The sequence below is a fragment of the Populus euphratica genome, unplaced genomic scaffold, assembly GCF_000495115.2.
Source record: "Populus euphratica unplaced genomic scaffold, PopEup_1.0 scaffold1.1, whole genome shotgun sequence".
Classification (NCBI taxonomy): domain Eukaryota; kingdom Viridiplantae; phylum Streptophyta; class Magnoliopsida; order Malpighiales; family Salicaceae; genus Populus; species Populus euphratica.
Window position 1 is genome coordinate 2,070,709 of NW_011499845.1, and position 25,205 is coordinate 2,095,913.

General features: G+C 34.9%; 4 protein-coding genes and 1 non-coding gene across 7 annotated transcripts in view; 1 reads left to right on the forward strand and 4 right to left on the reverse strand.

Annotated features, from left to right (window-relative positions):
* Positions 1-4,104: 4,104 nt before the first annotated feature.
* On the reverse strand, positions 4,105-11,006 carry SYN1 (Rad21/Rec8-like family protein). Of its 2 annotated transcripts, none has more exons than XM_011003758.1 (21): positions 10,954-11,006; positions 10,486-10,554; positions 10,321-10,379; positions 10,136-10,180; positions 10,021-10,040; positions 9,811-9,887; positions 9,383-9,506; positions 8,523-8,598; positions 8,339-8,417; positions 8,001-8,113; positions 6,775-6,848; positions 6,528-6,680; positions 6,095-6,254; positions 5,920-6,005; positions 5,644-5,827; positions 5,450-5,528; positions 5,145-5,287; positions 4,942-5,026; positions 4,735-4,847; positions 4,502-4,590; positions 4,105-4,408 (listed from the first exon to the last, which is right to left on the reverse strand). In XM_011003758.1, the coding sequence occupies exons 1-20, from the start codon at positions 11,004-11,006 to the stop codon at positions 4,505-4,507; spliced, it is 1,878 nt and encodes a 625-aa protein (XP_011002060.1). In that variant the 3' UTR covers positions 4,105-4,408; positions 4,502-4,504. The 2 variants fall into 2 exon arrangements, with proteins under 2 accessions (XP_011002060.1, XP_011001992.1); XM_011003690.1 differs by having other exon boundaries at positions 4,491-4,590.
* Positions 11,007-13,905: 2,899 nt separating this feature from the next.
* LOC105109210 (peptide-N4-(N-acetyl-beta-glucosaminyl)asparagine amidase A) lies at positions 13,906-15,900 on the forward strand. Its single transcript, XM_011003867.1, has one exon. The coding sequence runs from the start codon at positions 13,983-13,985 to the stop codon at positions 15,765-15,767; it is 1,785 nt and encodes a 594-aa protein (XP_011002169.1). The 5' UTR covers positions 13,906-13,982; the 3' UTR covers positions 15,768-15,900.
* A 2,315-nt stretch (positions 15,901-18,215) lies between these two features.
* LOC105109290 (eukaryotic translation initiation factor 2 subunit alpha-like) lies at positions 18,216-21,513 on the reverse strand. The gene is made up of 7 exons (XM_011003971.1): positions 20,994-21,513; positions 20,300-20,356; positions 20,133-20,219; positions 19,918-20,064; positions 19,673-19,777; positions 18,760-18,858; positions 18,216-18,579 (listed from the first exon to the last, which is right to left on the reverse strand). The coding sequence occupies exons 1-7, from the start codon at positions 21,375-21,377 to the stop codon at positions 18,427-18,429; spliced, it is 1,032 nt and encodes a 343-aa protein (XP_011002273.1). The 5' UTR covers positions 21,378-21,513; the 3' UTR covers positions 18,216-18,426.
* A 1,450-nt stretch (positions 21,514-22,963) lies between these two features.
* On the reverse strand, positions 22,964-23,036 carry TRNAK-CUU (transfer RNA lysine (anticodon CUU)). The gene has a single exon. It is a non-coding gene; the product is annotated as a tRNA-Lys (tRNA).
* A 419-nt stretch (positions 23,037-23,455) lies between these two features.
* The window catches only part of LOC105109357 (multiple inositol polyphosphate phosphatase 1-like), a 5,981-nt gene continuing 4,231 nt past the window's right edge, over positions 23,456-25,205 (reverse strand). The window contains exons 8-12 of one of the 2 annotated variants that reach the window (XM_011004165.1): positions 24,672-24,776; positions 24,320-24,510; positions 24,162-24,203; positions 23,991-24,078; positions 23,456-23,828 (exon numbers count right to left, since the gene is read on the reverse strand). In XM_011004165.1, coding sequence (XP_011002467.1) covers positions 23,806-23,828; positions 23,991-24,078; positions 24,162-24,203; positions 24,320-24,510; positions 24,672-24,776 — 449 coding nt within the window. In that variant the 3' untranslated portion in view covers positions 23,456-23,805. Of the gene's footprint in view, positions 24,079-24,161; positions 24,204-24,319; positions 24,511-24,671; positions 24,777-25,205 lie in introns of both variants that reach the window. The other variant, XM_011004091.1, reaches the window with a different exon arrangement.

The following is a 25,205-nucleotide window of genomic DNA, read 5'->3' on the forward strand; positions in this document are numbered from 1 at the left end:
TACTAATTTAAAGACATAGCATTAATTGTTTTTTTTTTTTATGAAAGTCGTCCTCTATCTATTGATAAGTTTTATTTTTCGTACAAATATATATAAAAATAAACTAAATTAAATCGGTTGGCTACTCAAGGATTACCCAGTAAAAAAAATATCGAAGGCTTCAAGGTAAAAAATAAATAAAATCTAGCATAAATAACCCATCAAGTTTTCTTCATTAAGAATTATACAGTATCTTCAAAGTTGTATTCCTCTGATACGTAGTATATCACATGCATGCGCTAGACATAAAAAAATAAAATTATGGGATGACACATGGAGTACCTGTACCTCTACTGAATCTTGAATAATTTTTTAGTGTTTAAATAATAATTGTTGACGTCTATTCGCTATCCACTTGATTGCTATGGTGCTCTTATTTAAAAAAAATAATCATTTACAGAGTCTGAGTTGTCATGACCGCAACCAATTTCAATGTTACTGTCTGTGTTTTTCTGCCCGTTGTTCCCATATTTGCCCGTCTCACCACTGAAACCCCACCAATACGTGGCGGTGCTCACGGCCCGGTTTAAGCTAACCGAACCGGAGTTTTTAATTTTCAGAAATTTTGACCCTAACAGAGCCGAAAACCGGTTCAAATCGAACCGGGTCGGGTCGGTCTTTCTTCTTGAAAACCAGGAAATCCATTGTCTGCACAGATGGTGCCAAAAACTTCACCAGTTTCCCGTACACTCCTCGAGACCATAAGGCTAAAAAGACCATGGAATTCATGAATCAATATAGAAAAAGCAGGCAACGCAGTTCAACTTTCAGCATGAGTGTTGGGGATCTTAGGATTAAGAGGTTGAGTAACTCTTTTCATGAGTGTCATGCCCAATTGGATTTGCAATGACATTGCCAATAGGAAGGCTTGGGGGAGGTGGCGGCAGTGGATGCAGTGGCAAAAAAATTGCATCCACGCTTGTCATGTTTATCCCACGATCCATCTTTTGCTTTGAATATGCAGTCATTGTCTTAGAATCAGTATCCTGTTCACCTTGTGCCTTTGCAAATGCTTCCTGCCTTCTAGTATCAGAGAGAGAGAGACGGCGAGCAAGGGGCGGCTGAAAAGAAATAATGATTTAGGTTTAGCATAAGTTTGTATTTATACTTTTGATTCTTGCTCTATTAAATAAATAAGTTCAAAATAAATAAGGTTTATCTGGTTTGTTTTAGTTCAATTCATTTCAATTTTATAAAAGTATGTTTTGCAATATGATTGTGACTGTCAGTGTTTTTAAAATAATTTTTTTATGTTAAAATATATATTAATAATATTTTTTTATTTTTAAAAAATTTAAAAAGTAATTTCTATACATTATTAATATATTTTTTAAAAGAATAATTTTCATATTATAAATTCAAAAATCCAACTCATATTAGAAGATATTTAAAAAAAAATCAAGATAATTATTTATTAAATAATATTTTTTTTAAAATATTCAAGAATAACATATTGAAGCGATACACATTAATTTAATTTTTTAGCTAAGCTCGTAAATTCAATTATTAAAATTTAAATAAAAAATAAATTAAAATAAATTATGATACATAATTTCCATTCAAGTCAATATTAAAAAATATAATTTGAAATAAAATATATATTTAATTAAAAAATAACTAAAAAAACTCACCTAATTTAACTCATCTAATCATACACCCTACTTAATTTGATAACTTTTTTATTTATAAAATTATCTCATTTAATTAAATAACAAGGTCTGCATGACTTTTGTGTCAAAAAATATTCTTAAAAAAAAGAAGATAAGCTTATGCGACAAGGAAAAACAAATCTTTCTATGGTCAAATAAAAAAAAAAAACCTTTAAATGATAAAGGATCAATTTTGTAATTCAAGCGGCTGAAAATGCCTTTAGAAATCAGCGACCAGAGATTTGTTGGAAAGTTGGAGCATTGATATTTATTTTTTTTGTCAAAAAAAATATTTCTCAACACAATTTTTATTTTTATCAAAAATGTTTTGTTAAAAATACTTTAAATATCTTTATAAACTGATTTATAATGTTGAAAAATCATTCAAAATGATCTCACAATTCAAAATCAATCTAAAATAAAAAAATTCTTAAGCTGAGATCTATCCTCTCAAACATTAGAAAAGCTAAAAAACACTCTAGTTCAACTTCTTTTATTGAATGAAATTTGATACACAGCAATTGAATTTTTTGTAGTCAAAATCTATTTCAATCAATAATGTTTTCTTTATTTAATTGAAATACAATAATTTTATTTTTTAAATTAAGAATTAAAATTTTGAATCAAAATTAAGTTTTCAAAAACTCAAAGAACAAAAAGTTATCAATTAAAAAATATAGAAGGATCAGAGTAAACTTTTCAAGCTAATTTTCAAATTACTATCTATTTTTTTCATTTTATTTTTTACTTTAATCCCTTTTATTTAAATCTTATCTTTCCCTAACAAATAAAAAAAATTAATCATTAATATGATCACACAGGAATGAAATTGTAGAAAAAGAGTTTGATAATTAAAATAATAAAAAATTATTGCAACAATCCATAATAAACTATAAAAGTTTCTACGATGGTGTCTACTAGTGAAAAAACCATGTCTTTTTGTGTTTGTTAATAAATTTCACCCGCATAAATCATACATAATTCTCGAATGTCATTTCTTACAATTTTTTTTTAAGAATTAAGATGGAAAGCTTAAGTACTCTAGGATTCTGTATGTCACTCCACACTTCATGGATTTAATTTAGGTCATGCATATTATAGTTGATATGATTTTCGTTTTTCTAAATCAATGAAAGTATAGCAGTTTTAATATGATTATTAATATATATATATATAATTCAATCTAAATGGATAAAATATGAAGCAGGGGGAGTTTTTTTCCTCTGTTTGCCCATGTCATCCGCTCATGAATCATCCATAAATGGGCAACCGAAGCTACACCAGCGAAACATCCCTACGTTGAATCATGGCTGATGGGCAATGTTTAATTTTAGGATATGCCTCCGTTGTCATGAAATTAATTTTAGGATACGTCGACGTTGCCATGGCTGATGTGCAGCATATGTTTTCCTGCCTTTAATTAATTTCATGACAACGTAGACAAGTCCTAAAATCATACATTTCACACCAGCCCTGCTTCAAGAAAATAAAAATCACGAGAAACCCTATTCACGAATAAAAGAAAATATAAAAAATGAAATTAATTTCTGTTAGATCTTGTTGAAAGTCATGGTACAGGCAAATTACAAGTTTTTGGTAAAATTAAGTCTCTGCTTCCTATCTTCAACCTCTAATAACAAGGGATTGTTTGTTAAAGAAACAGAAACAGAATATTCTATCCCAATTGGCTATTAATTTTTACCCTATAGTACAAAACCCTCTTGGTTTTTTAATTAATTGCGTCTTATATAGCAAGTTCATTTATTTCACCAAACAATTATTCATATGTAGCTATACATATATATAAATATATGCATACCTATTTTTTTACTCGAGAAACTATATATATCCATCTTTTGTTTTTAATAGGACGGGCGAAAAAAAAAGAAGGTTCTTTTTATTTTTTTAAAATTTTTGTTAATATTTTTTTATATCCACACACCAATAGACAAAAAAAAAAAAAATTCATATCCGTATTTGTCATTTTACTTTTCAACAATATTTTTAATATAAAAAAAAAATTCATATCCGTATTTCTCATTTTACTTTTCAACAATATTTTTAATATAAGATTAATCAAGCATTTATTGCTTTTGCCTACGGGATTCGGCCATGCTTCCAGAAAACATAAATAATGAGAAAAGCTCGTGGTAACATTTAGAGTGCACTCATTGAACCACATTTGACATTTCTAATTAGCTGCTAAGTGGCCGTCTGTGTTTGTATTTCAAACGGAGTTTTGAAAGAAATTAATACAACACTAAGCAGTCCTTAATTTCAGGAACACAGTAGCGTTCTTACTGAATTCATAACAACGTTCTTAATTTAACGTTAGCAGGCCAAAGACAGATTATTGGGAAGAGAACCTTGTTCGCTTTTCCACAAGTAATTTTGGTTCCCTGCAGTCTTTCTAAAAATGTCTTAAATCTCCGTGTGCATGGGAGAAATATAGTTTTTGATCCATTGTGAGGAAAAGAGCACAGGGAACCCCAATCGCCGATCTAAACTCAGTAGTTATAAAATATTGGGAAAAACATGCATACAACATGTTTATAATGCAAGGAAGAAGAGTAAAATCCTGATTACATTAGAGTCCAGAACAGTTTAATACTATAAAAACTGTCCTGAGAAGAGAGGAGATTCCTTCGCTATTTATACTATCTTACCAGTTGGCGAATCTCACAGGAATGTGAACTCCTGCTCTCCGATAAAACAGTAAGCTGCATAAAACAAACATTGTGAGTTATTTGTGAAACCATAATCCTAAAAATGTCGGAAGAGGAAAAAAAAAGGTACACATACAAGATGATGACCTATTAATGCATCTTGGCTCCTTTAGAGATGAGAATATCCCCATAAGGCACCTTTTGTTCAACTCTTAGGAAATCACGTGACGCGAGAACTGCATACAATTTATCCAAGTTTCAATCAAATCAGGTCAAGAAAAAAAAAATCACGGTTTCAGTTAGTTGGAATCATGTCAAGCTAGCAATTGATTTTAAAAATTAAAGAGTAATTGCTGCTGATGACACCAGAAAGAAGATACCACAAGTTTGATAGAACAGCATAGCTGCTGCTTTTGTGTTCATCCCGGCAGCCAGGTTGTTCAGGGATTCTACTTGAGGGGCTCCTGGCGTTTCAAAATGCGTTTTCATTTGCCTGTGCACATTTAAGTATGGTTAATGAGTTTAATGATCACATGACAAACGCAAGAACTAAATAAATTCAACAAAAGGCCAGATAAGAGCAATACATTCGGATAGAATCAGCTATCTTGTCAACAGGCTGACCAACAATCAGATGTTGGGTTTGTGTAGGTCCAGTTTCAACCAACAGTTCTGTGGAAAATTTAACAGGGGGGATTAGGATTTAGGTTCTTTGATTGGAAAAGGTAAAACCAAATAGCCAAATAGCCAAAGCACTGCAGCCAAAAACATGAATCGCCATGCCATTTACCTTGATCAGGTGTTGGGCCATTCTCAGACAGCCTTGATAGCTCAAAATTTGGATCAGCAAACCGCCAAGGATCCTCTTCAACTACTGTCTCAAGACTACTGCCACTGTGTCTGGACGAGGAATGACGTCCTTTCTTACTTGATCTGTCGATAGTTAGTACATCAAATACCAAATGCATCATTTCTCTTTTATCTGAAGAGCATAATGAGTCTTAACTCTTAAAAGCTAACTCCACAGTGATCCCAATGAAACGTTCCTACACAGTCATTCATCACTTCAGCTAAATTTATATGGGTTCCACTAACCGTCCTAAATTGACTTCCAAATAATGTGGTGGAATGCCATGTCCTGATCCAGAGCTTGGAATGGACCCCACTCCATCTCCTGTAATTCAGATCAAGAAAAGAACTATGAGAAGTGTAATCATAATCCTCTAATTACCGTAGTCGTTATCTAGACAAGTGAAACATGTGAAGCAGAGGAGATAGACGCAGCATACCAGAATTCCTAGGTGTTGCCATAGTGGCTTCAGTCATCCTCACACCATTGTTCCTCAGGTTGGCTTTTAGTTCTTCCATGAGGATATCCATGGATACCTCATCATTCACAACGTTTGTTCTCATCTTCTCTATCGAAGTGCCCAGTGACTGAGAGCCAACTCCACTATGAACATCATCAATGGTCTACACTCCAAACAATCAACATAGAAAAGCTACAGTGTTTCTACTGAAAAAGAAAAAAAAAAAAAGAACCAAGCCACTGCTGCTGGGCTTACATATCCAACTGGATCTTGATAATTTACTCTGCCTGGTGGTGACGATTTTGATGGTTCTGGTGGCAGTGGTGCAGAAGTCCTTTCTTCTTACACAAGTACAAAACGAATCTCTAATCATTGTTAGGAAAATCTTCTTAGGAGAACAATCTTAAAAGTTACAATGTTTAAATCTCACCAGAAGGGGAGTCATGAGGAGGTCGGGTACTTTTGGTCCAAAGTTCCAGAAGGGGAGCTGGATAATAGAATTCTCTATTTCCTTTATCATCAATAAGAACAGTAGGTGGGAGCTCCATGAGGTTAGATATTTTTGTAGTGGACATAATACCCATGTGTGCCTGAAAAAACAAGCAGAACAGGGAACTTATCGATAGAACATCAAGATAATTTTTTTTCCTTCCCTTTTGCTCTCCATTTCAAAAGGATAACAATTTCAAGGTTTTTTAAAATTTAACGATTACAGGTATCATAGAGCACTCACGCACCCATTGCAATTAGCAATTCTTAAACTACGTAATTCGTATGATGGCAAGTCACAAAGTTTTCCTCGCACAAGCTTAGTTGGTGAACCTTCACCGAAATGCGAATCATATTGGAAATCGAGACCTGACCTTCCTTTTTCTTCCTCTCCTTGAGACAATGTCAGAAGCATTTTGAATCCATGACTGGTATACATGACCTGGAATAATGGTTTGTTCATAATCAACGGTAGTTGTTGCTTGTCTTCTTGTTTTCCTTTTAATTGGCCTTTGCTTCTGCTGATCCTGTTGCATCCATACTCTGAATGTTTGTTGTACTTGTATTGTTCTTTTATTATAAAATGATATTATCAGCTCAGGAGATGTTACAATTAATTACCTGTCTGGCTCCCTTGCATTCATTAGATTGTTGATTGACTTGGAATTCTGGATGATGGTCTCGGTTTTCTTCAGCTGCAGGAAGACCTTAACATTAGCATGTGTACCCAGGTTGATAGTTTCTTTGCTGAATGCTCTTTATCAGTATAAGTAGTCTCCGTAAACTTTTAAGCATTAAATAGCTAAAAATTTACAAATAAATGAAGTTAATGGGGCTAGTCATGCAACCAGTTGACTTAGATTAGGTAGGATCTCATTGGAAGGAGCCATGCATGTAAATCAAAAATAATTTACAAATGTTACATATACTGGCACACCCGTGACAAGGACCAAGGCATTCTCTCAAATCAAAGACGAAACTTAGAAAGAAGACAACAACAGTATAGCATCTTAATAAACCATAACTTTAATTGGGTATTTGATGATTGACCATCCAGCATGTCAACTTCCATATCTGAAATAATTCAATTGTTTAATGATTGGCTTCTACCCAGAAAATAACTAAGTCATATATATATAGGCTTCTGGATTAAAGAGGTAGAAAGAAAAAGGGAGGCAAGGAAATTAGAGAGCCATCCTTTTGATAGATCTTCCTCTCTCTGAAGTACATGTAGATATCTTTGTTTAGACATGATGTTTGTGGGTTAATGAAACGATGACATCAAGCCAGTTACAAGCTTCATAAAGAAATTTATTAAGTCAAAAACAATAGAACATAAAATAAAATGAGGTGCTGTTTCATTTCCAATTCAGTCTGCAACTTAGCAAGACATAATACTTCTAATAAGGTGTCATTCAAGAGCATCCTCTTGCTTCTATCATTTTTGTGTTTTCCTACGATTTGCATACTGATGTCAATGGGCAAGGAGATTGAGACGGTTGATACTATCCTCACCAAGCATATTGACAAATCAACTCAAAGGACTTGAGCTTGAAAAAGTAAGCAACACAAACATAAAATGATGTGCAGCTTAATAATAACCAGGTTCAGTCATAGAAGGAGAAGGGTTGGCAAAAGGAGAAAGAGGAAAATAGCTCGATTTGGTGGGATGTATATATCAATTCAAAGTGCTGGTCGCATAACCTTCTATTGGAATATATAGATGTCAAAGGACAAATGTCAATCAAGGTGGAAGTATACACTATATCAACTTCAAAATCATTCAATAAAAGTAATTAATCAAAAAACAAGCAGCAGTTGTCTAACATGCATTTTATATTGCTGACCTCTTTGAGCTTCGTCTTGTTCATGTGGGGAGGGTATGAGAGTAGTTGGGATATCCATATGGTCTGCTGAAGCGAAGTTCACCTGTGTCTCCTCATCCCCTTCAATATCAAATCTGCCACACCATCGTCCAAGATCAGCATATGAGAATATAATGAAAACCCAATAAGATTAAAGTAAGGGAAATCCCTTGTCAACCACAAGGAGAGAATTTTAACTTCCATGCATACAATTTTACTAGAATGAACCACATTATGCACAGGCAGCGGCAAAGCCCTATATGAAAAGCATAAAATAATTATGCAAACCAGAACCGATATTGCATCATGATTGAATTCACCTTTCAAAGCGATTGTACGCATCACCATCAGCCTGGTATGAATCAAAACGTTCAAATAGCGTGATGTTGTCGGCATCAGCTGAAAAGGCATCTTGAGTTAACTTAAGGGAACAATATCAGCATGCCAGAAAACTCATAACTAAAGCTTGGATGGAGGAGAATCCGGCAAGTAATAAATGGAAACCTTGATGTAAGTGATGGGATGCATCTCCCTCCCTGGTATCACTGTTAACAAACGGTTCATCCACATTGTCAAGCCGCTGAACAACATACAGAGGTCAAAAAGTGATCAGCTGCATACCCTGTTTTAGCAGGTATTCATTGTAACAAACTTTTTTTTCCCCAGTGAGTGCATGTAGTTCTATTACCATTGATATGCTTTGATTCCTTGTTAAATCACGTGCAATGACTTAGGTTAGATCATGCATAATTGTAAATTTGACTTCAATTTCACCGAATGTAAGATTAGAAATTTATACATTTGACATGCAAGCTAGTGCAGCACCATAAAAGCTGTATTATGAAATCTACCACAATGACATAATATTAGTATAATCAATACTAATTGCTATACATCCACAGTAATGTATTTTGTAACATGCACAAGGCATCTGAAGCAAAATCCATTACTGCAACCCAACAGCTTAGACAATGGACTAAACATAAATTTACCACATAAAAGATAAGGCAACTAATTCGAATTTGTGTGGGTTGAAAGACCTTCTGCGACTTAATGCTTAATTGGGCTCGTTTATCAAACACCTTCCCATCAAACAAAATAAGGTCACCATTTGCTCATGCACAATAAAACCTACCAGATAGACAGTCCACAACGTTTCTGTGCGCTAATTTGCCACCAGGTAAACACAGAGTAGTTGACCACAAAAAATGCCCCAAGACATAACTTCATATAACTCATTGATGTAGCGTTAATGAATAATAATGGAGTTGTTTTATGTCGTTTTAAGAGTGACTAAAGTAAAACAATGTACCATCCTATAAAAAAGAAGAAGAAGAATTAGAAGAATAAAATGAACAATTTACCATGGTGAAGTAAGCTGTTTGTTGAAAACCCATGGTGGTGGTTGCAGCATTGGAGTAATTAAGGGATTGCTCAATTTCTCCCACATCTGTTTCTTGGTTCTCTGGTAAAGTCACTGCCTCTTTCCTTCAATCATAGACACACAGCATCACAAAGTAAACAAAACAAAATCCATGTACTTCGACTTTTACTACCCTTGCTTTAGCACCCAAAACTCACTCTCAAAATTCATGAAGTATCGTTATCACTGTGAGGTGTGAACTGTCACCGGTGCTACAATGTGCGGAGGTCGTCCCCGTAAATTTGAACGCGCATGAAGTTTTTTTAAAAAAGGTGCCAGGTTTTATCCATGCTAAAATACGCCACTCCACCCAAACATGTGCTAAAAAACGCTGATTTAGAGCTCGGATAAGAATTTACAGTGACGGACCTGGCCTGTGATTTTCCCTTAGGAAGGACAGTGGGGTCTGGGGCTACCTTCACTTTCCATGCTTCGTTTATTTCAACCTGACGAAAATCAAATCAAGAAACGAGCGACGCGTCATGAAATAATAGTTGATCATGGCTCGGAAATTGAAAGGGAAAAACAATACGGAATTTAGATTTTTTTTGTTGAATTATATGTTTTCAATGTATGTACCAGCAGGCGGGTTACATCATCTGTGAAGAAAACCAGAGTATAAAGAAGCGTTATCAATAAGATTATGAAATCGAAATTCAAGTACTGGTCAATAAAAGAATGAAAGGAGATTCACCATAGAGGAGCTTCACTTTTCGTTCAAAGACAATAACAACTCCACCTGAGAGGGAAAAAGAAAACAAGAGAGGAAGAGAAATGTCTCTGTTACGAACTTAAACTTTGATTAAAAACAGATAGAAGTTAGAACTCCTAACTTGAAAGAAAAAGAAAACACTCTTAAATGAGAGACAAGACGAGTACCCATGAGAATTCCAGAGAGTCTAAGAGCCATAGGCACTGAGGGATTCAAAATCTCTTCACTGTAGAAACAGGCAAAAATGAGAAGAAAAATGAAGTCCGCTAAATCGGTTTGAGCTGATTTGGAAACAGGAAAAGAAAATAGAGATGGTTTAAAAGAAAAATAACCAGATACGGATGATGTTGAGCTTATTGAGCTTCTTTCGGTTGATCTTCGCATGCATGGTTGCAGCCATCCTTCGTCAAACAGAGGAAACGCAGATTATCGTATAAATCCACTTTAGTTAACAGAGACAGAGAATATCATGCAAATACTACACTCCATATTTGCTTAAAATAAACCGCGTCCAGTCGCTCAGTTCAAAAAATGAACCGAAAATCCTTTCAATATAAGTAATCTATATTCACAATGAATACATTCCTTGTTTTTCCAGAAAAAAACAGGGTAATTATGTAAAAAAAAAAGAAAAGATAATCAGCAGAAACATTGCGTTCCTGAGTATCATAATATAACTAATCACTTCAAAAAATAAATAGAGACAAATGCATAGAACAAAACAGAATTAAAATCTTAATAACTAAAAAGCGAAGCAAGCAGCTTATAGAATTCCAAAAAAAAGGTGAAGAGGAGATCACCATATCTGGCCAAGAGGTGCTTTGCGAGCTAGAAGCTGGTGTGAGTAAAACATTTTTTATTGACAGGGAGGATTTCACTCTGAAAACAAAAGAAAGAGAGAAGAAGTTTAAGAGAGGATCAGAGGTATCGACAATGGCGTTTTAAATAAAAAGCCAAGTCGTTTTGAAAGAGAGGGGGGGAGCTAACTGGGAATAGAAAGACGTGAGTGTGGTGTGTATGTGTTGTTTCTTTTATTCTCTTTAAAACGGAAGGGGCATCCCAGCCTTGGCAGCTAAGAGCGTTTTTTGCGGGAAGGGAAGAAGAGTACGATGGAATGTTCCTGGAGATAAACTTACCCGCCAGCCATGAAATTTTCTGTGCTTTTTAGAAATTTGGAGCATCAAATGTTAACACGTGGGGGTATTTAAGTGCCTGTCTGTCACCGGCTTGCTGCAAAATGAAAAGGCTCGCTTATAACGACTCTGGGTTGTTGTTTAGAAAAATGGACGTGGGCTCCACCGGATCAGCTTGCTTTGCACTCTTTTTGCTCGGTGTTTTGTCTGGTGGAGGCAATGAGCAATTGAGCATATCACAAATTATTTATTTAATTTTTTTTATATGTTATTTGAAAAAATAAATATTTTAATAGAAATGAAATAGTTTCAATACTATTTATTTAATTTTAGTGTTTAAAAAGCTTTAAGCAACATGAGTAATTTCTACAACTAATTAAAATTAAAGTTTTTAGAACCATCTGAGCTTGCTATATAAAAGATGGAGTCCTAACGACATGAAGTTATTAGCGGCGGGGTTATGAAACGAAAGGGGCAGGCCGCCAGACCCCAGGCTAGCGCCGTCGTTTGACTTCCAAGGTATAAAATTTTGCCAGCACGCTTATGAAATAAGATTTGTGTGTTAGGGGTGCCAGAGTTGTGATTTTTTTTTAATGATTTTTTAAAACTATTTTTATATATATTTGTAGAATGTTTTAATAAGTCAAGATTGAAAATAAATTTTAAAAAATAAAAAATATATGTGCAATTTTACTATAAATTTTAAGAAATTTTGATTTTTTTTTCAAATTGTTTTTTTAATGCATTGTTTAGAAATGAATTATCGTATAATAAATTTTTTTTATTATAATATACTGAAATTAAAAATATATAAAAATATTTTTTAATATATATATATATATATTTTAAAACACCTTAAAAAAACAACACAACTTCACAGCTCTAATTTCAGAGATACCACTGGGCCCATCATCCGTGATACAGCTAAAAGAAAGCCTAATACACATGCATCAAATGCCACTGTGACCCAATTCAAGCCCATGGCCTTGATTTTTTGGGTAATTTTTTGCACTCATATTGCAATGATATAATTAATATTAGTTTACTTGGTTAAAATAATAAATATTTTAAAGGTATCAATAATTTATTTTTTAAAGTTATTTTTTAACTTATTATAATTTTACTAAAAACCAACATTAAAAATTAAAAAATTATTTGATTGGAACATTAAAAAGGTGTTGGTGTAACAAAATAAAATAAAAAAGTTAAAAGTTTATATACTCGATAAACATAAAATTAAATTTGGGTTACAAATAAAAATTAAAAGCAGACGATAGTTCGTCAAATAACAAAAAAATTGACACAGAGGGGCAAGAACTTCGTTGAGAATTAAGAAAAATAAAATTTAAATACTCAAATTAATGAAGAAGAAAAAAAGGTCTTATATAATTCCTTTACTTGTTTTTTAGTTCTCGATCAATGTTAGTTTCTCTTAAATAAAATATATATTTACATTGCATAGCTGTGATGAGGAGCGTCAGCTTGTTTAATCACTCAAAGTTGAACCTGTGATTTTACTGTAAAATCTCGAGCCCTTAAATTTTGTTATTCTGCTTTTACCTTTCTTATAGTTGATTTTCTCTTGCTTTTCAATTTGAAACAACGCATAACAATGCAGGAGGGGGTTCTGGGGATTCTACAGTGGGGAGAACCAGTACTAATGGCCGCAAGACGAGGAGAACTAGCGAGTCTTGAATCATTATGGTTTCAAAACCTTTCACGCAGCAGCTGTGAAAGGGAGCAAGGACATAGTTTCGATGCTTGTTGGATTTGAAGTAGATTTAGAATGCCAAGACAATGAAGGTCATGCATGCCCCATTGCATTTGGCAGTGGAGGGTGGCGGCGTAGGACGGTTGAGGTGGTGGTCGGCAAGGGAGCCAATGTTAAGGTCAAGAGATATAGCTGAAGTCATCGGTTATTAGGGGAGCACAAGCCCTGAGGGCAACACCGTACATTCTCATTCTCAACTCGAACTTTTGATCATTTTCATATCTGATAGCAGAGGACATGGGGATCCAGAATGGATCATTGCAAGGAAATCATGTTGTGGAACTTCGTTGTGTATGCTCATGGAGAAAATTAATTATCAATTATAAAAAAAAAAAAATTATAATTATCCCCTCTTAGGAATGAAGAATATTTTGCTGGTAAAATGTTTGAATATATCTGATTCTATACTATAATAAATAATTTAAATTGAAATGGTTAATTTTATTTGAAAAAATTAAAAGCCATTTTTGTGTTTCTGGTAAAAAACTACACAGCAATTGGTCAATGATTGGCATCTCCACCTACAATCAATGACAATATATCCAGTACCGTAGAGGTTATCTTCAATGAAAATATTAAATATAAAGATATTATATAAACATTAACTAAATTAATTATATTAAGATAAGTTAAAGTAAGTGGTTGTATTAATATTAAATATATTAAAATAATATTTTTTTATTGGAGTAAATATATATATATTTAAAATATTTAAAATACAGTAACATGCCAGGAATGGGTCCAAAAGTGGCGTTGCGATAGACAAATCACTACGAAAACAGTAAAATGCAAGGAAAATCTCAGTAGTCTGGGGTCCATCCATCACTTCTTAGTAAAATTTAGCCTGCGCTAGCTATCTTTTACGGGGTTTTCAGTCCTCACCGTCGTCAGAAACGGAAGACCCAAAAAAAAAATAAAAAAAAAAATGCAACCATTCCCCACTCTGTTTCTTCTTCTTCTCCTCACAGTGTCCCTTCCACTGGCACACTCCACTTCACCAGAACACTTCTTCAAACCATCCTCGCCACCTCTGTCGTCATCGCACAAACCCAAACCCAAATCCAAAGAATACTTTGAACTCACCCATCCTCTACCGTCCGATCGTTTGACGCCATCATGCGAACTTCACATCATCCAGCATTCATTTGCCAACACTATGAACCAGCCTCCATATTCCACCCCATACTTTCCACCATTCCAATGCCCCCCTCCTTGGTCCCACGTAGCCCTCGAATTCCACGTCAAATCCAAAGGCGATCAACGGGACCGCATCTCCGCCTTATGGCTCCGGGGGTCCGAGCTCCTCCGCACCAGCACAGCCGAACCCGGAAAACGCGGTATCTTCTGGAAGGTTCGAAAAGACATCACTAGATACTCCTCTCTCCTCCAACAAAACAACCTTAACATTACTGTCATGCTCGAAAACATCGTTGACGATACCTACACCGGCGTCTACCATGTTGACGTCACTCTCTATTTCTACACGGATAACGCCATCAAGGCTCCGTTCACGGGTAAAAATCAAAATCTAATTGCTCCAGCTTTACAATTGCCCTTCTTTGGAGACAAGAGCATGTATGACCCACCGGCTGATTTAATAATTCCTATTTCAGCATCCGATAGCACTAAGGGTTATTGGTTTATAGTGGAGGGAGATTTTGATGTTAAGTTTGAGAAGGTTAGATTTCCGTTGAATACACGAAAGGTCGTTTTGGAATTATATGTGTCGTTTCATGGAACTGATGAGTTTTGGTATTCGAATCCGTCGAGCTCTTACATTAGAATGAATAACATGAGTAATCCGAGGGGTAATGGCGCGTTTAGGGAGGTTTTTGTTTCAATCGATGGGAAATTAGTAGGATCAGAAATGCCATTTCCGGTGATATTTACCGGAGGGATTAATCCTTTGTTTTGGAAGCCTATCGTAGCAATTGGTGCTTTTAATTTACCTTCGTATGATTTTGATTTGACGCCGTTTTTGGGCATGGTTTTAGACGAGAAAGATCATGTTTTCGGCGTTGGAGTTACGGATGGGATTGAGTACTGGCTTGTTGACGCGAATTTGCATATCTGGTTGGATTCATCCTCGACTATTGTGGAAGCGAAGAATGTTGTGAATGTTTATCCTGCATCAGAAATAAGTCGTAGTGAAGAGTTTCAATCACTTGATGGATCGTTTGAGATTAAGGCGGAGAAGTTTACGCGAATAGAAGGGTGGGTTAAGTCGAGTTCAGGAAATTTAACTACTAGTATATTGCAGGAGGTTAAGTTTAGGAGCGCCATAAAGTTCAAAAGGAAGGGAACTTATAGCACTGTTAAACAGAATATCGAGGTGAGAAGAGAAGCGAGAGTGTTGAATGATGTGGGTGGATTGGTTAGTCGTGTTATTGTTAAGAGAAAGTATCCTCTTAAAGTGATTACTGTCACTCTCCCTGGGTTGAAGAACGATACTTTCATGCTTGTTACTAATGTTACCCATGCAGTGAATGAGAAGATTAAAAACGGGAAGTTGTCAAGCCATGTTATTAACAAACAGGTTTCCAATGGCTGGATGGAGGTTAGGGATCGTTCTGTTCTTTCAGGTGAAGCGATGACAAATCAAACTTACGTTTGCAGGGACGTGCTAGGTTGCTATGTTAGGACTGTCGGAACATTGAATGGAAGACTCGTCAAAGACGATACTGCTTATGCCTGTCCATCACTCATGTAATGTAATCTGGCTACATTCATTTTAATGTTAGTTTCACTTGTATTAAAATTTCCAAATAATCTCTGCCTGCTGCATTTGTACATGTCCATCCTTTTCATTAATAGAAATTTCTGGTGTCTATTTCCTTGCAAAATTTCTTGTTCAGTCAATATTTGCTTGTTTTGGAGTCTTTTTGGGTGCTTGTTTCTTAACATAACATAGAGCTGACTGATAGCTTATGCAACCTCTGGTGCTTCTGTGTCCAATTAAAGCTGTCATATCCTGGAAATACTTGATTAGCTATTGTGCCCTGCCATTCTATGCAAATTCGGTACATTCATCTCGTTGATGATTTTTCGCAGATTCCCTTAAGTCTTACTATATAACATGCGCACTTGCTTCAGGTTTTTATGCTCTGACTATTGTGCATTGATAAATCTTTACTCACGAAGAAAATTGAGAAGTTATGTTACAACCGTAGGTTGTCATCTTTAGAGATTAGTAGTCATCAGTAAATGATTAGAAGGGAGATGATTGTGTAGACGGGAGAAGTGATGAATTAACCAATCTGCTTGGAATGTAATTATCTAGGAAAGTGGTGAACTACCAATCTGCTTGATAATTTAAGTGTTTAGATGGGGAAATTGTCTCGATGAATTAATCTGCTGGATAATTTAATTTAGTTATTCGGTTATATAAAGATGTCCACGCAGCGAAGAAAGCTGAACAAGGATATCCTACCTGCCCGAAAATGATATCCTACCTGAGCTTTGGGGGGGCGTTCTCCCTCTGTGTGTGTGTAATGTAGGGAAAAATGACTGCATCGATAATGCCAAGAGACCAGCATCTATGCATATGAAGCTTCATGGAACTTGCGCCTATTGTCAGGATTCCCGAGCTATATCGGAATTCAACTCGACGATAGACAATGTCATACAGACCCGCATGTACATTAAGTTGTGTCAACGAGAAGCAAGTGCCAACGGATGCTGCTTCTGTTTCTTCATTAGGATCTGTTCAGTCTGAGATCTCCGAGAACACAAGCTGTGTGGTTTGCATTTAAATGAATCCATAAATTTAAATTTAATAGTCCAATAGATATCGGTGTTTGATGATATCGGCATGGTAGCAACTCCTAAAGATCAAGCAATTACATGTTTTTTTATACATCGACAGTTCAGTGATTGAATCAACCACTGGTATGTAATCCACTGCCGCCGCTCCTTTACACGCCTTCCATTAAATCTTCAAATCAACTAGTAAATTATAATTAGTGTTGGAATTATTTTCATAATCATTTGACGATTTGGGATCATTACAGTCAAACGCCCTTGGTACTAGTGGCATCACCGACATCTTGGGCGGAGCCGAGTGAAAGTGGTGGCGTTTTGAGAGGGTTTTATGGTTAGGGTTTTAGGAGGCAGAGACAGGAGATGGCATTGGAGGATTTTGAATGTCGTTTTCTTGGAGGAGAAGAGAGAGAAAGGGCAAAGGGGCCTTTTAAAAGTTTGCCTTCTAGCTAAATGGGCACTATCGTTGACCTTTTTTACTTTTACAAAGGAGAAAAGAAAACCCGTCCAGTTTAGCAAGCAAGAAATTTGTTGACATTTGGTTTCCAGCAACTTCACCCTTTAAAAGTTTGCCTTTTAACTATATGGGCACTATCGCTGACATTTTTATTATAATTTTTTATTATTTTTATTTTTTATTCTTTTATTTTTCATATAACCATGTTAAAATTATAAATTCATATTTTTTAATGATAATTTTTTTTTATTTCAAACCATACTAAAAAAAACATGTTTTCATAAATTAAAAAAAAAACATGAATAAGGAATGAGATTTTTTATATAAAAAGGTGCATTTTCCCCCTAATTTAAACTATTAAAATTATTAGAAATATGTATTTTAATTGCTTAAGCCTTTTATTAAAAAAAAATGTTTTTGATGAAAGAGAGATTGTCAAAAAAAATGCATGAGCAAGAAAGAGGAATTTTGATTAAAAACTTTTTTCTCTAGAATGATTTTTTTTGTGAATATTTATTTTAATGTCCTTATAGTTTAATAAAAAAAATAAGAAAGGCCTCATTTAGCAGCCGACGGGCAAACGGGCTAGTACAGCGATGAGCATTGAATCCAGCCCCTCAAAAGGAGAAAGTTACATGTGGTTTGTTTTGATTGGCGAGTTACCTCCACGGTGGTCAATTAAGAACCAAGAATCCATTTGCTCTAAACACTGCTTAAGCTAAACGGATAGTGAGAAGTTCCAGCCACAGGATTCCTACAAGTCGCGAATTTTACCAACAGTTGCGTACTTGTAATTTTTTTATTTATATCATCCTGGCATCTAAACCATTTCCTTTTTATGCAAAATAAATCTCGAAAGCAACGCAAAATAGAAAAGCCTATCCCCACCATTTCAGTTTAGGACTTTCGTGGAAGACTACGAGGGGAAAAAAGAAGCGAAAGTTACAAGAATAATAGCAGCAGGGCAACACTGAGAATGAGAGCAAATTGTTTACCAGTTAGATCAGTAACTTCTTCTGTATCCTCCTAAAAACTATCAATGATTCAGTAAACTGGTAAAATAACTCATCAATACAACGCTCCCAAAACCTTGTTAAAAAATTTGGGAAAATGATTTCCAACAAAAAAAATATAGCAGTATCCGTTGCCTTTTTCATTCCACTATGCCCGCTGAGTTCTCCACATCAGCATCTCCCATCCCTGTGTCTTCTTCATCACCACTATCTTCATCGCCACTGATCTCTTCATTGGCACTCCGTAGCTTAAGCATGTGCTCAGCAAGTAATTTATCATCTCGTTCGCTCACCTAAAATACAATACACCAAGTCAGAGAAGCCCAGAATGGAACTCAAGTTATACATTAAGTAAACAAATAGTCCAAAAAGAAGCCCTTTTGGACTGACACCGAAAGGTCAGAGCTGGATTCAAGTTTCACTGAGTGTTTAAAAAATAAAAACCCTTGAGCAGATGAAAAATTGACACTCACTGCTCTCGGTGGCTCCTTCACAACAAGTTTCCCTTTCTGCCCCTCTATTGCTTCAGTGCAAGCAGCAATTGCTTGGCTGAGAATTTGTATTCCTTGTTCCTGCATAGACCAGTAGAAATCATAGCATTTCATCAGCAACATACTAGCCATTGATCTGACAGCATCCCATAATTATCTCCAAGGAAGCGGCTAAAAATACAGTTGACAGGACCTTTGACTCTAGCTTGAAAACAAATCATAGGAATCAGAATACTGGCCTGTAAATTGGCTAATCATCAACAGGTACCAGCCAAGTTCATATTCTGGCCTCCAACAAATTTGCAACAATAGCTCAACATAAATTAAGTGACATTACACGATAAAAATCCTAATTGATCAGAGTTCTTTTTTCTGAAGGCTGATTTACCATGCCAGTGACAACTTGCCATCTTGCATGAATCACCACCTAGGAAATTTCAAAATCTGAAAATGAACTGTCCTTCACTTTATAAGGCAAGCTAGTTACTCCCTACCAGGTGATTAAAAAGAAATGGAAAAAAAGGTGAGGGACAAAGCATTGTTGTCACCTCAAGTGCAAGGGAGGAGAATAAAAAAAATACACAGCAAGTTTGACCATTTACTTATATCCTCTAACATGTGTTTGTGCGTCATTGTATAATCAATTATATCTCTGCCTACTCGCTTTTATGTTGAGTAAAGCATCAAAGAATATAAAAGCAATGAGATTCAGCATGTAGACATAAGCATTACACAATTGCCATTCTCCCAAAGTATCACTTCATCAGTTATTTGGGAGTTGGGACTTGCACATAGAATTTCACAACTGCCTACATGATTTTTTTTAAAAAGACAAATTTATCATCACCTAAGGCTCTCTAGTTTATCCCAAGAGAGTTCCCAAGATAAGGCTTACCTTGTCTAGGGTTTGTGTGGTGAGAACATAAAGAGGAGGGGCAACCAGTTTGATTTTCACAGGACAATCTGCATTGCCAACAGCCTCAGCTTTCCGCATTGCATCCTGCAAAGTCAAAGGTAGCTTTTGTAATTTAGAATGGCATCAAGAAACTAGAAAGTCTACATTCAGTAAACTTAGGTCATGTGCATTAACACCATCCATAGGAGAAGAATGAAGGCAAAACTAAGAGAATAAAATTGGACCTTAATGTGGAGAACGCCATCAAACTGGAAACATTTCATCTCAATATCAGCCCTTATCTTCAGTGGCTGTGGGGTCATTCTTCTCCTGATATTCCTAATCAAAGCTTCTTTGATTTCCTCTGACACAGCAGGCACTACCTTGGTTACCTGTCCCATGAAGTAAATATTAGTAATCAACCAAGAATATGACAAAGACTTCATTGAACAATGATTACCTCCTGTCCGTCAGGGCCAGTTTCCTTGACTTCACGAGTGAGGGAACCCACAACTGAATCAGGGTCAGTCACCATGATTTTGAATGCCTGCATTCAACTTCTTAAGTACTGCATAACAGGTTAAGATGAAGGAAAAATCTCCACAAAGAAGAGCTTCAAATTCTCACCTCAAAAGCATGTCCATGTTTCCTGTACAAAGGCCAGCCAATATTGACATACAATTCCTGTAATAAGTACCGATTTTCTTTAGGTATGCCCTATTTGAAAGCATTCAAATTCTTGACCATGACATGCTGTTATGTGTTTTCTCAGGTCATGATGAACGCAAAAGAAAATCTGGGAAAGAAGCATGTCACTGAACAAAAACCACACATTACAGGAGCAGATGAATGGAATATATTGAAATCAAACAAATTATTATATTGGTTCAATTAAGTTCAGCCACCAATAAAATTCCCTTGTGTACTCTTTGCAGTTAGGAGCACATCCAGAAACAAGAACAAGAAACCATCGCAGCAAATTAGCTGCCTTGTAAAATAAATTAACCTCACTCCAGGTAAGATTCCCCATTCAATTTCTTGAAACAACAGAGATTTATAATAAAAAAAAAAGTACAAAATAGCCTAAACACCCCTTAATTTCAATAAATAGAAACTGTACAATCTCGAATTTCAAAAAAATAATCTCATAAAACCCTAATATTACATCGAGGAAAAAAAAAACCCAGAAATTTACTTATGAATAGATACCTAAAATTCTATATATAAACACTCAAAAAGGCACAGTATAGAATTTCACTAAACTGAAATCAAAATGACACAATTAACCACAAAAAACCTTAAATTCGAGAAAGAAAATTACCTCCAGATCAATACCCAGAGTCTCAGCGACATGTCGCATGATAGAATGAACAAGCTTGCTCTTATTGTACCTCTCTTCGCAAGTCTGAATATCCTCTTCACTAACTCTTCTCTTACTCAAATCAATATAGCCTTTCTCTTTATCGACACGTAAGACCATGACAGGCTCGATGCGGCCAACCTTAATCAAACTACTAACACTCCGAATCCGACGGCGAGACAGCTCCGAAAACAAGATCATACCCTCGATGTTGTTGTACTCGAGTAAAGAAACATAGGCGCCCATGTCGGCGATGTTTTTCACTTGAATCATAACTGCCATGTCAACCTCTGGGTATCGCGCTTCGTACATGCGACACTCCAGATTTGGTGAGTGCGTCGCCATGATTGATCGAAATGGGTATTTTGCGTCTTTGAAGATTTATTCTTGTGGTCTGTGTGTGTTTGGGGAGAGCGGAGTGGGGGTTAGGGTTTTGAGCAGGGGGTAGTAGCTCGAGTTGGTATTTTTGGTGGAAAACAGCGGTTTTTATGTAATTTACTCATATATATAGTGCTTGCGTTTTTTTACAGCATTTTAAATATAAACGGAAAACTGAGATTCTTCGTTTATTTTGAGGGGTTGTATGGCTGTGACCTTGCAGGCCAATGTACACGTGGAGAGTGATGGATGGATGAATTTATATTTGAATTGAGATTTAAGACTTTCAATACATAATATTACGTGTACATTTTTAGGAAAAACATTTCAAGTGTTTGATTAATTAAAAAATAAAAAAAAGAAGGAATTTAAAAGCATTTGGCTTGCCCTCAAAAGATTTATTCAAATGGTGGGTAAAAGATTCGTTTATGCTTTGTTTGTTTATAAAAAAATAATTTTTTTAAAAAAGTAAATTTTATAAAAATAAATTATTTTTTAATGTTTAATAAAATCATGAAAAATAAATTAAAAAATATTTTTTAGTATTTGATAATATTATAGAAAATAAGTTGAAAATAACTTATTAATATTTTATTTAATTTTTAAATTTATTAAAATAATAAAAAATAAATATTACAAATTAAAAAATGAATGAGAATAAAATTAAAAAAATTCTAATATCATAAATTATTTCAAACAAAATAAATAATAATTAAAATAATAGATATTAAATCTAATATATAAAAAAATTGAAAAATAATGAAATATTAATATTAATAATAATAATAATAATTTCATTAATTATTTTTTATCTTAAAAATATTAAATTAATATTTTTATAATTTTTATACATTATATTTTAAAAAATTTCATTTTAATTAAAAAATACTTTCACCATGTTACCAAATAAAAAAGAAAAAAAACTCAAAGCAATAACCAATCAATTTGTATGATTGTACCGCGACAGGGAAGAAACGTGTTTTGTTAACAAAGGAAAGGAAAATACTTTCCTTGTATAAAGCGTAAATCAATCTCGTTGACCCACTTTCTTTATGTTTACCAAATATGAGAAAGTGAGGAAAAAGATCCTCAGAAAAATAATTTCTGGAAACAAACAAGACATCCGTTTAATTTTTTGGCTTTAAGTATTTTTTTGAAAGACAAGTTATCTACTTCTAGATAACCTACTTGAAAAAAGTGTTTTAAATTTAAGTGTAGTGGGTACTTTCAAATATAAAAGAATGTGAAAAAAAAATTATTAGAAAAACTTAAATGTAAAATTATAAATCATTAATAAAAATATAAATCATTTTAAAATACACGTAATTGGATCAAGATACACTTGTTGAAAAGTATTGGGAAAAAAATCATTTTTTTCTGAAATATAAAAATATATCAAGAATTAGTAAATTAATAAAATCTGTAATCTTAAAATCATTATTTAATTTATTTATTTTTGAATATACCATGTCCAAATGGATGGAGGAATTTACTCTGATTATATTACAAAAGCACGTGATCTGCGCACTGTGATTAGACTACAAAAAAGCTTTCGCCCACCGTGGGGTTCGAACCCACGACCACAAGGTTAAGAGCCTTGCGCTCTACCAACTGAGCTAGACGGGCTTCTTGGGATGAAAAAGTCAATTAACTAATAAATTAATATAATTTCTTTTGTACTAACCTTCAACAACGCGCGCTGGGTGCATCCCCATTGAATTTGGTCTTGGAACCTCACAGAACTATGTAAACGCTATGACCTAGGAAAAGTTTTTTTCTAGATATAAAAAATAAGAGCCATGCTTAGACAAAAGAGGAACGTTAGAAGTGAAAAGAAACAAAATAAAGAGATTGGAGAGTCGATTTTCAATCAGTCATCGTTATCTTAGCAAGCATATATTATTGATAGGGTTAAATTTTTCCTAGCGCAATAAAAAGATGCTCTGGCGATAATAATATTGTTTTAAAATTACGAACCCTTATTCCTACACAATATGCTGCTCTCTACAAATTCTTGTTATTATATATAGATAAATGTACATAAAAATTTAAACAACACCGCCGTTTGCAGAGACAATGGCTAGATCCGTATGGTAGCTGATCGTGGAAAACGGGATACAGGCAAAGTGAAGCCTATTAACATACACCTAGAATACCAGTAGAAGTTCCATAGGGCAGAAAAGGGATGGTATTAAACTAAAGTCTAAAGCCATCAAAGCCATCAGGCGATCTACATGAAATTACAAGATTATTTCCCTTTCAGGTGTACAAAAGGGAGTAGAACTGTTAAAAGGAGGCACAGATCTGTCAGAAAAAAAATACTAGATCAGAATTCAGAATCATGCCAGTAAGTTCGGTTCCGAGAGACAATCAGATCAATCCAAAAGAAACTCGGCTAAAAGGGAGAGCTGGCCTTGGCTGAAAATCAGCATACATGGAGGAGCACCAAGAAGGAAAAAGTAGCATGTAAGAAATCTTCTTTCTCTGATTCTTCAACAACAAACTATAAATCATCTTTCGTGGACTGTTTATCATCATTCTGCATAGAGAAGAGCCAGCGAAACAGTTGTGATAACTTACTAGGTACAGGCTTCTGCTCTGGTGCTTCCAGGTGTACAGTGCACAAACTGTTATAGTCGTGCTTCAGATGAGGAGCAACTATTTTTTCCTGAAGAAGGAAAAAGAATATGCAATCAGCATAGGTGAATCAATCATGTAAATTAGAACCAAAGCGTTGAATGATGCTAGTACCTTAAACTCTTCAAATGGGCAAACATCAGAACCATTACAGCCCTATTCACAAAAACATAAAAGTTAGTATTTGATTTTTTTTATTTTTTATAAAAGTACATATCAAGAAAGCACATAAAATCATAAGCATAATCAGCACGTGAACTAGCAAAGTATACCGCCATCAGAATGGGATGTTCATTGTGGAGAACTTGGACAAAGTACTTGCTTTCAGAATTTGCAGGACAGCTGTGCAAGACCAGCATGTTGTTACCAGCAAAAGGAGCCACAGTGCTGCCATGCCAATTTCTACTCTGGGGAGGTTTTGGAGGAAGTTCCAAAGGTTCTTCCCTTTGCATTTTTTGAAATTCTGAAAGTGAATGGTGATTCAGTATACAACACAGATAGACTCCTTTATGGAGGTATTGCATCTGTGGCTGAATTGATAGGCATATAAATATAATCATGAAATTGTTTCAGTCATGCAGAGAGAGATGCTAAAAATGGAGTCCAAGGATGAAATCAACTCACCAGAACCATCTAGAAAAAGTCCAAGCAGACATGAAAATGGGACCACAGTCTCTGCATGTGCAAAACGCAGCCTTGCCTTCTCATAACTTCCAGGAGCATGCTTTTCTGATAACAATAATAATAAGATGACGACAATCAACAATAGAACAACAACAACAACGATAGAGGAGGAAAAGGTTCATCTTTATCATGTTTTGTTTCTCTTAGCACCACAGAAGAAAAATTTCCACCAAAAAGCCTTAACTAGTTCATTGAAGATGACAGCTATAACTCTTTTTTTTTTTTTGGTAATCTACGAGGAACTGGGGTCTCTGCAGAACCTTGCGATCCCAAAACAAATCCTCCACCACTCAGGATTGGACAAGCCAGGCCCCAATTTGCACCGAGTGGGCCACGCCCTTGTTTAACCCAGGCCCTTCAACTAACTGGTCCCATACATAGGTTGTCATGGTATTAGGGGTGAGCAAAAAAACCGAAAAATCGATTAAACCGAGAAAACTGGAAAAAAAATAACCGAAAAAACCGAACCGAAAA